We start from the raw sequence: 12,078 nt of genomic DNA on the forward strand, positions 1-12,078 counted from the left end.
TCTTAGATTGAGAATAAATCAGTAATTTGGCCCATTTCATTTTTATTCCCCCTCAATATTGAACTTCCTGTCTTTCACACACACACACACACACACACACACACACACACAAAAAATGGTGTTGCTGCCAATCCCTGAGCAAACTGATGAAACTCATTGACACTAAGAGGAGGCTTTCATTGTGAAGAATGTAGCTGCTGTCACACTCGACATTTGCAGTTTTACATCACGGCCAGTTTCATAGCTTTTTCATTTTTCAGTTTGTTTCATTACATCTCTTCTACTCAAAACGATTTCAACTGTTTGTTTTAAAGGAACAATTTCTATTTGAAACTGATTCAACATGATTACTGCTCTTACATTTCCTCATTGTTTTGGCAAAATGTTTTTCCTTTCCCAATTGGAATGAATAAACGAACAAACATTTAATATTAATATTACAAACGATATTGAGTACCATGAGAGAATGCAGCGGAGGCATTTCATCTATGCGAGAAGATGACTTCGGTGCAGGTACTTGGACATCACAGCCGAGTGTGTGAAAACATTAATCATGCAGCCTCTCGTTCCAAACCAGTGACAGCCCTGGTAATTATCACAGACGCACAAGTGCAACACACGCAGCTGTAACTCCTGTTCGGCTGGCGCTTCTGTACCACGGGACGGGTGTGAATGAGCAGCATACCAGACCGATAAGCCGAACAGTGTAAGGTCAAAAGTATCACCACGACATGGGTGACAGACGTGCACAGAAGGGAACAGGACACAGGAAGAAAAAAGCCGAGTGTAGCCGGAGATATCTACATCAGCCAAATAAGGAAAAAAAAAACACACAAAAAACAAGCGGGGGGGGAGACACACACACACACACACACACACACACACGCAGAAACTGTGAATCAGCAAGAAGAGATGACGAACACGGACTCAGAAAGAAAAAGGAAGCAAGCGCCTACACTCAATGTGACAAAGAGAAGATTGGGGGTCTCAGCAACAAGTTCAGCAGCCTTGGCACGCGTCCCACAGCAATACCAGAAAGGTTAACAACATTCTTGAGCTCTAAATGACACTAATGTCAACCAATGGATCAGTTAGAACTGTGGACGTTACTTGTTTTCTCAGTTCTACTTTAACCTGGTTTTTAAATCTTAATTGTGACACCAGGAAACACATCAAATCTTAATATTTTGAGATGGGACATTTATGATTTTGAAGTTTTACAGATCAAAATTAAGAAGGAAAATTCATCTATATATAATTATTTAAAAAGAAATTACAGGTCATAAGCAACTAACTATTCTGTTGTAATAAAATGCCTTTTAGATGCGCCTGCACATTTATACGAATAAGTAATGTTACTAAATGTGAGGCTAAATGTAAAGTGACAGCAGAATCACATTCTGTAAACTACAAAAAAAAGATATCAGAACATTTTTTTACCTCGGTTCCCCTTTTTTTTCTGGCTTGTTGGTGCCCATGCTTAATAAACCGCAGGGATGTTTACAGCTACTTTGTGGAGATACAACACCAGCTTTAATTAATTTCATGCATCACCACAGGAGGCATTGTAAGATGGAGGCTGGTGTTTTGCACAGTCTTACAAAAGATAAATGTCCAGCATTATTAGGCCAGCGTAAGACGAGCCCTGATGCAACCAGACATACACATGTGCACAGAAAGATAAAACAGCAGCGATTACTGTGGCTCTGTCGCTATTCATTAGGAGTTTCTGCTGGTCTGGTATAGAAGTTTACTTATTGGAGTTTGTCTCTTTTTCTTCTGATGATCTGGCTCGTGTGGAGCACTCCCACAGCGCAGTCACAGAACAATATGGCAGACATGCTTTCAGAGAAACTCCACAGTATGTTGTTTTTTTCTGTTTGGCTGTGCTTCAGAGTTTGGATTATACTGAACACTTTTTATATTTTTGGACTATTAATAAACAGCTATCAGCTGCTTGTGTATAGGTGCTGCTTTGTTCAAAAACATCTTTATCACTGTATCACTTGTTGATTTCTGCGCTCAGTATGTGAAGATAGAATCGTCCATTCAATACTCACACAGGTGCATTTTGAAAACCTAAAATACAATTTAAAAGTTGTCTTTTTCCTGCAAGTTTATTCAGAGAACCTTCTAGGTAGGTTAGATTTAAAGCCCACTTACTTTTATTCACCAACTCAATGTCGGTTATGTCATGACAAACAAGAAAATTTAAGAAGAGTATTTTTTATTCTAATAAAGTTTGAAAAATGTAAATCCAACAATCAATTTAAAATGCTCTCAATTGGCATTTTCATGTTTTCTAATAACTTACAGGTGCACTTACTTTTGCATTTCTGCGCAGGCTCTTGAGAATATTTCTCCTTTTGGGATCTTCACTCTCCTCAATGGAGTTGTCCTTTTGGGCTCCCCCCTCATCGTGGCCAGTCTTCGGTGCACCGCCCATCTCATCGTCGCTGCCGATGGAAAAACTCGTCCGAAAACTGCTGAACTTTCCAAGGCGCTTGGATCTGTCTCTGTAAAGCTTCGGCTTCACCCCGATGGCTGACAGCTTTCTCCTACGTTCCAGTGAGCTACTGTCAGCCTCGCTGTCCGACCCGTTCCCTGCAGCACTCCCATTGGCGTGACCTTTATTGGCATTGCGTATCGTGATAATCTTGCCCTGCGTGCTGTCGTGAGGGACAGAGTAAATATTCTCCTCTTCTGTGGGTCGAGGTTTGCTCACCGCATCCATGGGCTCTGCATAGTCTGAGGGGTCATAGCCTCCTTCGCTACCTGGAGCCCATGTGACCGCTTGGGGCAAGGAGCGGCGGTTTGTGCCTCCTTGTTGGTCCATGTAGGGGCCAAGGTTAACCTTTCGGACAGGTTTGGGCTTCACTTGGGGAGGAATCTTGTTGTTCAGCTTGCTCTCGAAAGTGCTGAGCTCAGAAATGACTAACAAGTTATCACTTGAATCAGGATCTGGCAGCTTGAAACCTCCGAGGTGGGAGCCAAGACTGCCATCCTCTCTCAGGCTGGGGTATGGTGGTGATGGGTCGATATCGTCCTCTGAGTCCATCAAGATGTTTACTGGACTGGGAGAGCCACAACGAGGGCTGATGCTTTCATTGGTACAAGCCTCAGCCACGTTATCATACATGTGTGTGGCCTCAACAATAGTGCGCTTTTCTATCACCTCCTTAAAGAAGGGATGGAAAAGGTCTAACTTATGAAGTCCTCCTACTACCCCACCATGTCCACAAATCACTGAGTTGAATCTGGCCTCTATTTCATGAGCCAGATCCTCTCCCTGACTGACTTGCTCCTTGGCTGATTCGGAGTCTGAAAGCTCCATCTGGCTCTCGGCTACAGCAAGCAACTGGATTGGGATGATGTCTTGCACCTCACACAGGAAAGCACACAACGTCTCCATGGAGGCCTTGCGGCGAGCTGAGTAAACTGCAATGTAGCCGTGGACCAGGCCAGTCTTGCGGAGGGAGAATGAGGAATGAAAGGAGAGCAATGATAGCTCTACGTTCTGCCTTTGACCTCCTATACTGAGATCCAGTAGAACAGAAGTGCCACTGCTGAGGCTAGAGGCAGGCCGGCAATGTTGGGGCAACAAGAAAGGAGCTAAGAGTTGGTCTATGTCATAAGTGTCTCCACACATCAGGCACATGACTATTCTGAGATCTGCCTCAAGACCTGACTGTGACTGAGAATCTCTAAAGGTGGAGGATGGAGGAGGTAATGGTGGGGAACTGCTTCCAATGTTCCTCCGTGTTTCTAACAGACCCCTCAGCATCTGGCCAATCTGCTTGTCACTGACATTTCGGCCATACCCCATTCCTGGTGAGGCAGGGTCGAGGTAGGCACTCTGTAGCTTTCCAGCCACCTGCTGGCCTTGTTGTATCAGAGTTTGAGCCGTCTCCCCACCAATGTCTCCTATGGACCCCACCCCTCGCTTGGTGACCAGAAGGAGGGACAGCGGGAGGTGAGATAAGCTGTTTTCCCTTTCTCTTCTGCTAATAGTCGACTCTTTAAGTTTCTCTATACTCTCAACAACATATGAGAGAGATTCCTTTGAGTTGTACAAACATAGACAACCGTGGGGTGTAAAGGTTGGTGTGTGGAAGGAATTGACTGGCAGACGTACATTTCCCTCAATAGGACGAAGAGTTAGCTCATACAGCCTGCCATCTAACACGTACCGGTCGTCACTGGTGCACAAAGCTCTTATCTCATTTGCCATCTCTCTGGCGAGCCCATCTTTTCCTAGGATGACAAGATTTATCCTCTCAGCCCTTCCCCCTTCTAGTCTTGCACTGTCAGATGATGGGTAGCGGGTGGGGAATTTGGAGGCCAGAATTTGCTCTATCTTACTGTCCACACAGTGGGGACTGTTGGGACAGGTGTCCTTTGTAGGATGGTAGACAAAGTGGATATGTTTCAGTACTAGAGCATCCCTTTCTGCCTGCAGCTTCTGCAAAGCTTTGAATCTGAGCTCCTCTCCCAACAGCTCCTGAATGGCTCCCATCTTCTCTTTACTTGGTTTTGCATCTACTTCTAGCTCATAAAAGAGCTCAGAGTATTCAAGAAGCAGTTCTTGAAAGTCCTCTTTGGCCCTGTCAATGATTTCTTTCTGGTGTTTATTGTAGATGTCCAGATATTGTGTTTCATCCAACCACAGGTAGAAATCTTCATTCATGATGAAGCTTCGGGCCTCTTCCCACGGCTTCCCTGGTGTGATGAAAGGAGATACACTGAGCTTCTCTTTAAACTCCCACCTCATCTCAGCCCGTTTGCGTTCATTTCTTAGCTGCTCGAGGTGGGTCGCATAGATAGATTCAGCTGGATGTGTCTCAAGAAGGTCCTGGGGGATTCGATCATCCTCCATATTATCGATGTGAGGTGTGATTTCCCACGGGGTATCATCCAGCACTACAAACCACTGAGAGAAGTCTCTCTTTGTCTCCAGGACCTTCTGAACTCCAGACCAGCTCAGGTGGTCTATCTCATCCAACTCAGGTAGCAGCACAGAAAGGGCTTGTGGTAGTGTACTAAGATAGGCCTTCCGACGTTTTTCTATATGGTCTTGTTTGAGTCTGTGCACATGCTGCTGGAAGAGCTTCTTGGCTTTAGCTGTTCCTTCAAGGAAAACATAATCCTTGTATTCTGGGGCTGACTGCATGCGACGACTGACAGCTGGCCATGTCTCATTGTGGTTCTTCACAATTCGGTTGACCAGCCACTCGTAGCGGTCTTTGGCTGAGGCAATCTGTTGACTCTGCTGTTTCAGTGCCTCAAAGTAAGGGATAATTTTGGGCTTTCCCCTACTCTTGTCTATTAGCTGAACCAGTGTAAGAAAAGCTAGATCAACATTGACATTAGAGCGTGCTGATGTTTCGACCACCTGTAGGTTCTTCTTGGCTAGAGCAAAGGTGTGCGAGTCTTTAATGTAGCGCTCAACTCCTTCATCGCATTTTGTGAGAACCAGTACCACAGGTTTCTTTGTTTTGGCTAGCTGGTTGTAGAGGTTAGTGACAAACTTCATCTGGTCCTCGAAGCTCCGGTTCATACCCCTGCTAACGTCCACACAGAGTAAATAGCCATCCACCATGAGCTTGCCTTCAGGCATCTGTTTCTGCTCAAAGTCCTGCTCTAGACCGAGCTGATCTGTGCAAAAGTACATCAGCTTTTCAGCCGAGGCCAGCTTGGTGGAAGCTGCCCTCTTGATGTAGGGCTGTAGTGCCGTGCTACGGTGTGGCTGGAATGTCTGATCATCAATGAACTCGGTCTGCTCCACCACATTCATTCGACATTCAGGCCCCTCCTCCATCGGCCTGCCAGCCTCTCCCCAGAACAGGAAGTGGTCATTGTTCACCACACGTCCTCCGAAGTCACTGGTGCTCAGAACGGAGGTGTGGTCTAGGTAGAAATCATCTGCGCTTGGCCGGACAAAGCGGTTACAAAGGCAAGACTTGCCCACACCACATTGGCCTTTCTCCTTCTCCGTGCCGGACAGCCCAACCACGGCCAGGTTGTAGGTGGGTGGCCGGACATCTTGCTTTTTGGCCATCATTATCGCTGGCAGAGGCTCATCCTGCCATGTTGGCTGATAGCTCTAGGGAGAGGAGGAGGCTGCCAAAGAAGCAGGGTTTCCATGCAAGATGACCTCACTGGACTGGGGTCTGGCTCTGTAGAAGGGAGAGAAAGAGAGAGAACAGGGAGATATAATTAACCTGGAGAAATACAGAAAAAGCTAAATGCCAGGGTTTATTAGAAGAACTATTGTGTGTGTCTCATCTAAATTCCTTCTATGCGCCTATGCACTGTTAATAATGTTTAATCTGTGATCCTATTCCTCCACTGAAGGTTTCCTGAAAAGATTGAGGTCAGTGGCAAAGCTGTTGGAATGCTGCACATTACTTAACCCAGCTGTAGCTCAGTTTAAGGCAATTTCTCCCAGTTTAACTCATATAATTTTAATGCTGCTGGGGCTGCACTGCGAACAGTGGCACTTTCCCCATTTCAAGCTCATGTTCATTGAGACAAGCTCTGTGTTTTGGCTTATTATCTGAGATCTAACAGCATAGCTGGTCATCTCACTGCCAGCAACATAATGTGAGGTTTTCATCGAGCAGACACACGAATGTGCACACAAGCACCACCATACACTTGTGTAAACAGGCACACTGAGCTCACTGCACCCCGTATGAAAGACACACACAAGAAGATGAAAAGAGATAAGTGTTTCAGAGCTAAAGTTACTAATTGGCCAACTAGGGAAAGCCATCTGCATTTTAAAAGGCTGCATTGCCTGTTGGCTGACTCGTCTCTATCAAAAACATGTTTTCATATGTTCCCCACCAACTAGATCAGTCAGCTCATGTTATCATCGCTAATATATATATATATATATATATATATATATAGTCTTTAATGACAGCATAGAAATCTTACTAAGCTGTAAGACAGCCAATACACATGGGCTTGAAGCAAAAGACCACCCCCTCCTTGTCGAACTGAAGCATTAATGAAGTAAAACAGACATGTAAACCACTATTAATCATGAATAGCTCTTTGACAAAGAGCACAAAGGCAAACAAAGCCTACATTGCTGCTGAATTGAGTTTGTCAGACAACAGAGAACTGCGGCTTCGTAAAGGCAGACTTCAAAGTGCAACACGACTACACCAGAGGGGTAGACAAAGAAAAGGAAGCAGTAGGGGGAGTGAGGGACTCGCTATAGCAAAAGTCACGGTAGATGAAAAAGCAACCTCACAATTCCAATGTATTGACGACTGCATCGACTGTGTACCTGATTTTTGAGCTTTGCATGAAAAGCTGAGGGCCACCAATTGAAATTCAAAGTCGACAGTTTCACCAAAGCATTGAGTTGTGCTCAGCCAATTTCCAATCAGGCTGTGAATTAACATTGCAGAGGCAAGACCTCGCCAGGTGTATGACTCAGTGCCAGCAGAAAAGGGAATCAATATCAAAAAGACTGTCTTGTTTTTGATATTGGTAGAGGAAACATCTAAAATGCATCAAAGCACCCGCAGAAAGAGCAAATCCGTGTAACAATGCGGCATGTATGCAGGTATGTCCAGCTAAAATTGAATGACCAGATGAGAATAGCAATTTGTTTATTTGTTAATGGAGTTCATTGAATTGCCTCCATTTGGATTTTAAGTAAGAAGAAGATCTGCACCTGCTATTGGCAGTGTTGTAGTATTATATAATAATTGGAATTGAAAAAATGCATTTTGATAAATGCTGTATCTTTTTCCGATCACTGAAATGGTGACTCTCGCTATACCGTGGGACTTTCTGTTTCTCGGCATTTGTGTGCACACTGGTTCATAGATGACTCCCATCATGCACAGCCACGCGTGTGTCAAGTCTGTGACCAGTGAAGATTTTCTGTTACAAAACCAGTGCCCCATACAGCTTTGAGTATATGAGAAATCGGCAGGGCAGTGGCCTCGAGGAGTTGAAGACCGACTAGCACATTAAAAGCACACCTGTGCCCTGACCTAGTCATGTTCACATTACACCATGCGCGGCATCAACTGCAATCGGCAACAAAAACACATGACCTGCTGCCCCTGGATTTGGTTCACTGGCTTAACAGAACATGCATTCAGCATGCTAATCATTTTTTAATAAACTATATCCACATAATCCCTTCCTGGCTGCTGCTGACCAGCATCACATATATGAAAAGGAAACATTGCCTATGAAATCTATTTAATACCAAGCCAACCACTTTAAATTCCTAGTGTTTTGGAACAGATAATGGATTAATGATTTCAATGTAATGCTATTATAATTATGTGAGGCAGATTTCAATTAATCTGTTTAAAAGTGTTCATATTCTTCTTTGGAGTCGATCAATATGGGTCTTGGGTAAGCTCTTAAGCTCAGTCAATGAAAATGTTGTCAAGTGTTCATCTGCATGCCGCTGTGACATGTCTAAAAAGCATTCTGCAGAACCGAGGGAGAACATATGCTTTGGATTTAAGTAAGCGAGCCGCGGCTCAATACCACATTAGTGAAATGTCTCATCCACCCCATATTAAAATGGACACATGTAACTTTGTGTCTTATGAGATTGACACTTTGTATCACGTTTGAAATAGGTCACGTCAGTCGCCAGCTGTGAGAGTTGGGATTAAATGCATTCAAACACTTTGAGCGTCCATATGGAGCTGGAGGCAGGCCGGGCTCAACACTCGCACAGATGTACTCCTCACATCTGCTTTGGTGACCCCACCTATCATTTTTTAATAATGTTCGCGCGTGCACAGTGTGCATACTTTGCCTCGTATTAAGCTGTACTTTCTGCCAAGTGCTGGACTCTTAGTACTTTCACAATGAAAAAAAATTACTACTTTGTGGAAGCTTTTGCTAAAAAAAAAAAAAGTTATGTATTTATTCAAAACCTTGGAACTATACTATTTATATTAAAAGTTATACAAAGCTTGATTAACATTAACAATGCATCCTTTGCTATCATCAGGAAAAATATGATTGGTCCCAGATTTAGTCTGACGCATTGATACAGATCACATAGCCACTGTCAACAATAAGTGCTGTAAGAGGGGATACAGAAAAATTATTAGCCCTGGAAGTGGAGGTGTGGCCTCCCGAGTACCGACGTCAACATCATATAGCCTGTCTGAGATTACATTCATTACATTACCTTCAAGAATTTTCTATTCTATTCTATTCTATGGAGAGAGACGAATTTGAGGCAAAAACAGTAATATGTTTTTGGGTGCAAAGTGTGGTCACACTGGATGCAGATTTCTCTTCAACCCTCCCATCTTACTTTGCAATGTTTTGTCACATCTAAATCCTTTGCACAATGCTGTGTATCAGTTTTAAACTCCGCTTAATCTTGATTTCGTCTCCAAAATTGCATGGAGTAGGGCCTGCTGGGGAAACACCTATCCACCCTTGCACCCTCTGTTGGTAACCCCTCTGGTTTTGAGGTAAATAGCACCATGCGTGTCAGCCTCCAGGACCGATTTAACTCTTTCATGAGATGCCATGTTTTAGAAAAAAAAGCAGCAGAAAGAAAGAAAAGAAAAATGCATCGCTGACTCCTGCACAAAAAGGAATACATTTCCTCTTTCCTATACTGACGCCGCTGCCCGTGGTCAACTCGCCTCATTGCGCATGTCCACTCACATACCACTGTCTCAGGGCCTCGGATTGCACCGGGCAATGGCACAGATAGGTTCGGAGCCGCTTGTGCGTCTGCCTGTGACCCTGAAACTGGGAGATAAGAAGAGAAGAGGGAAGGAGGCTAGGGGGCGGTGAAGGAGATCCAGGAAGGAGAGGAAGGCATTGGTGAAGGCAGCAGAGGTTGGGAAGTTAGCGGATGGGGGGTATAGAGAAGAATGGATACCAGAGGAAGGGGAGAGGGGTCAGCGGCCTGGGTCATGTGAGCGGCATACTGGAATCCCCTGAGGGAAAAGGGGCAGGGCGTGGCGAGGCCTGGATGACTAAAGGGTCAGGGTCTAAACCATCAACCCACTCCTAATTACAGCTGCAGCCTTCCCAAACACCACATCCCTCACTTGCTCCCTTTGATTCGACACTCATCATTCTCAGAAACATTATCAGTTACTTCAGAGTTAACCTGTTAAAACAAGGTCCTCTCGACTTTTCGAGGTCTCCCCGCTGTCTCAAGGACAAGCGGAGCTAAATAAGATAGGATGCATCTGGAGAGGTATTGGAGTGAAGCCTGAAGCTAATGTTGGGGCGGCGGGGCATGAAGTTCATCATAACACGTGCTACAAAGGGCAGCAGGGGAGAGGCTGTGTTCACTGCCCATGAGCAGAAAGCATGCAGCCTTCACGGGGTGGCTGCATTCCTTTCATTACAGAGCTACACCACCTATTCACAAAGTACAGGACAAGAGTTTGGAGTGACTGTCAGTCTGCTCTGTTTTGAAAACCCCTCAGTGAATTGACATGTTCACATAAATAAGGAGAGCACCCAGTGATTAAATCACGGCTGACAGCAAGATTTATGAGGTGAGAGTTTGAGGAAAACACTGTTGAGGGAACTAATATATGAAAAGCATAAGTCTGTTGTCAGGTGTTTCACATGATGAATAATAAAAGCAGACGGTCAAAGAGAAACTCTGAAAATTGCATATAATATAACTCTGATATGATATGGAAACCAACACTGACCAATTTCTGAAAACAAGTTGTGGAAGATGAAATTACAAATACTCATATTACCGCAGATATAAGTATTTTAGGTACTTTGCCCAAGTGTGTGTTTTTTACTCATTGTAATGTACAATCTGCACCTACTGAGTTATTATTGAATACGCTGACAATTTTAATTAATATTCAAGTCCGAGCTTATTCTTAAGAGACTCGATTCTTTTACTATATGCCCACTTTTACAGGACTTATTGTTTGTCTGGAAAATATGTAACGGATTGAATCAAATGCCTTGCTAAACAACTACGTTTACTTGTACACAAGTACAATTTATGCCAATGATTTTCAACTGGTAGGTCAAGACCCGATCTGTGTGGCTCGTGGACATTTGGTAAAAAGTAATAATTAATGTCTATCTGGACTTTTTATTTCTCTCATTTTGAAGAAAACATCTGATGACAACCATCCATCGTGCAGAAGCCCAGTGATTCACATTCATTTTAGGTTTGGTTTGCATTCAAATGTAAGAAGTCAAACCATAAATTATCACAAAATCACACCACTGTCCAATGGGACTGCAGCTCATTGCGTTGAAATGCTTGGTACTGTCAAGTTGCAAGAAACGCCCATCATCAACTATCGTTGTGGTATAATTTCAACACTTCCACGCATGTGCACAGAGACAAAGAAAATAGTCCAATTACAGCTGTCGCTCAATCACTGCTGCTCATGCAAACATACTGACTGACTCCCATCAAAAGTAAAACACGTGTCCAGTTGTCCGGGTTCCATAAATGAACAGGTAGGTGCCAATATTGACATCTTTTTTTGTGTAATAATAACTCAAATATTTATTCAATTGTGTACATGAAATTATCATGGTCCTTCTTAGTTTCTTCTGATGCAGCTCCAAATGCAAAATCTTTCTGTGTAGTTCACGTGTTAATTCGCCACTTCTATACAAATACAGCTCAGTTAAGCAGCGAAATGTGTTTTCCACACTGACATATGTGCATCGATGTTTGAAATGATGACATACTTGTGCGTTCAACAGCTAATTTTAGCAGTAGTTGTATTTGAATGCAAAATTTCAGCACTCCGTCCACCTCTGCTGAAAACTGCTAAACGTGTATAAAGGAGGAAGCCCAGTTTCCCAGCATACCCTCTGGTTGTACAGTAATACACACTCAGGAAGGTTGGGAGTTGACAGAAACCAAGGTCATGAAATAGTCATGAAGCAGTGTGATGGTGGTGATGATGATGATGACAGAGAGAAAGGCAGCAAGGGGAAAAAAAAAAAAAGACTCTCTCTCTCTCCCCAACTCTCCAGGATATAAGTGACCGCCCTCTCAAAAATGCCCCCCCCCCCCTTAGTATGATGTAAGTCAAGCAACTAGTTCCACTTCTA

The 12,078-nt window shown here is 43.8% G+C and overlaps 1 protein-coding gene across 2 annotated transcripts in view; it reads right to left on the reverse strand.

Moving 5' to 3' along the window:
* arhgap35a (Rho GTPase activating protein 35a) overlaps positions 1 to 12,078 on the reverse strand; it is a 69,507-nt gene that overhangs the window by 19,773 nt on the left and 37,656 nt on the right. For both annotated transcript variants that reach the window (XM_080508176.1, XM_080508177.1), the window contains exon 2: positions 2,327 to 6,176. In XM_080508176.1, the coding sequence (XP_080364302.1) occupies positions 2,327 to 6,061 (3,735 nt within the window). In that variant the 5' untranslated portion in view covers positions 6,062 to 6,176. The remainder of the gene's footprint in view (positions 1 to 2,326; positions 6,177 to 12,078) is intronic.

This window comes from Blennius ocellaris (genome assembly GCF_963422515.1).
Source record: "Blennius ocellaris genome assembly, chromosome: 2".
Taxonomy (NCBI): Eukaryota; Metazoa; Chordata; class Actinopteri; order Blenniiformes; family Blenniidae; genus Blennius; species Blennius ocellaris.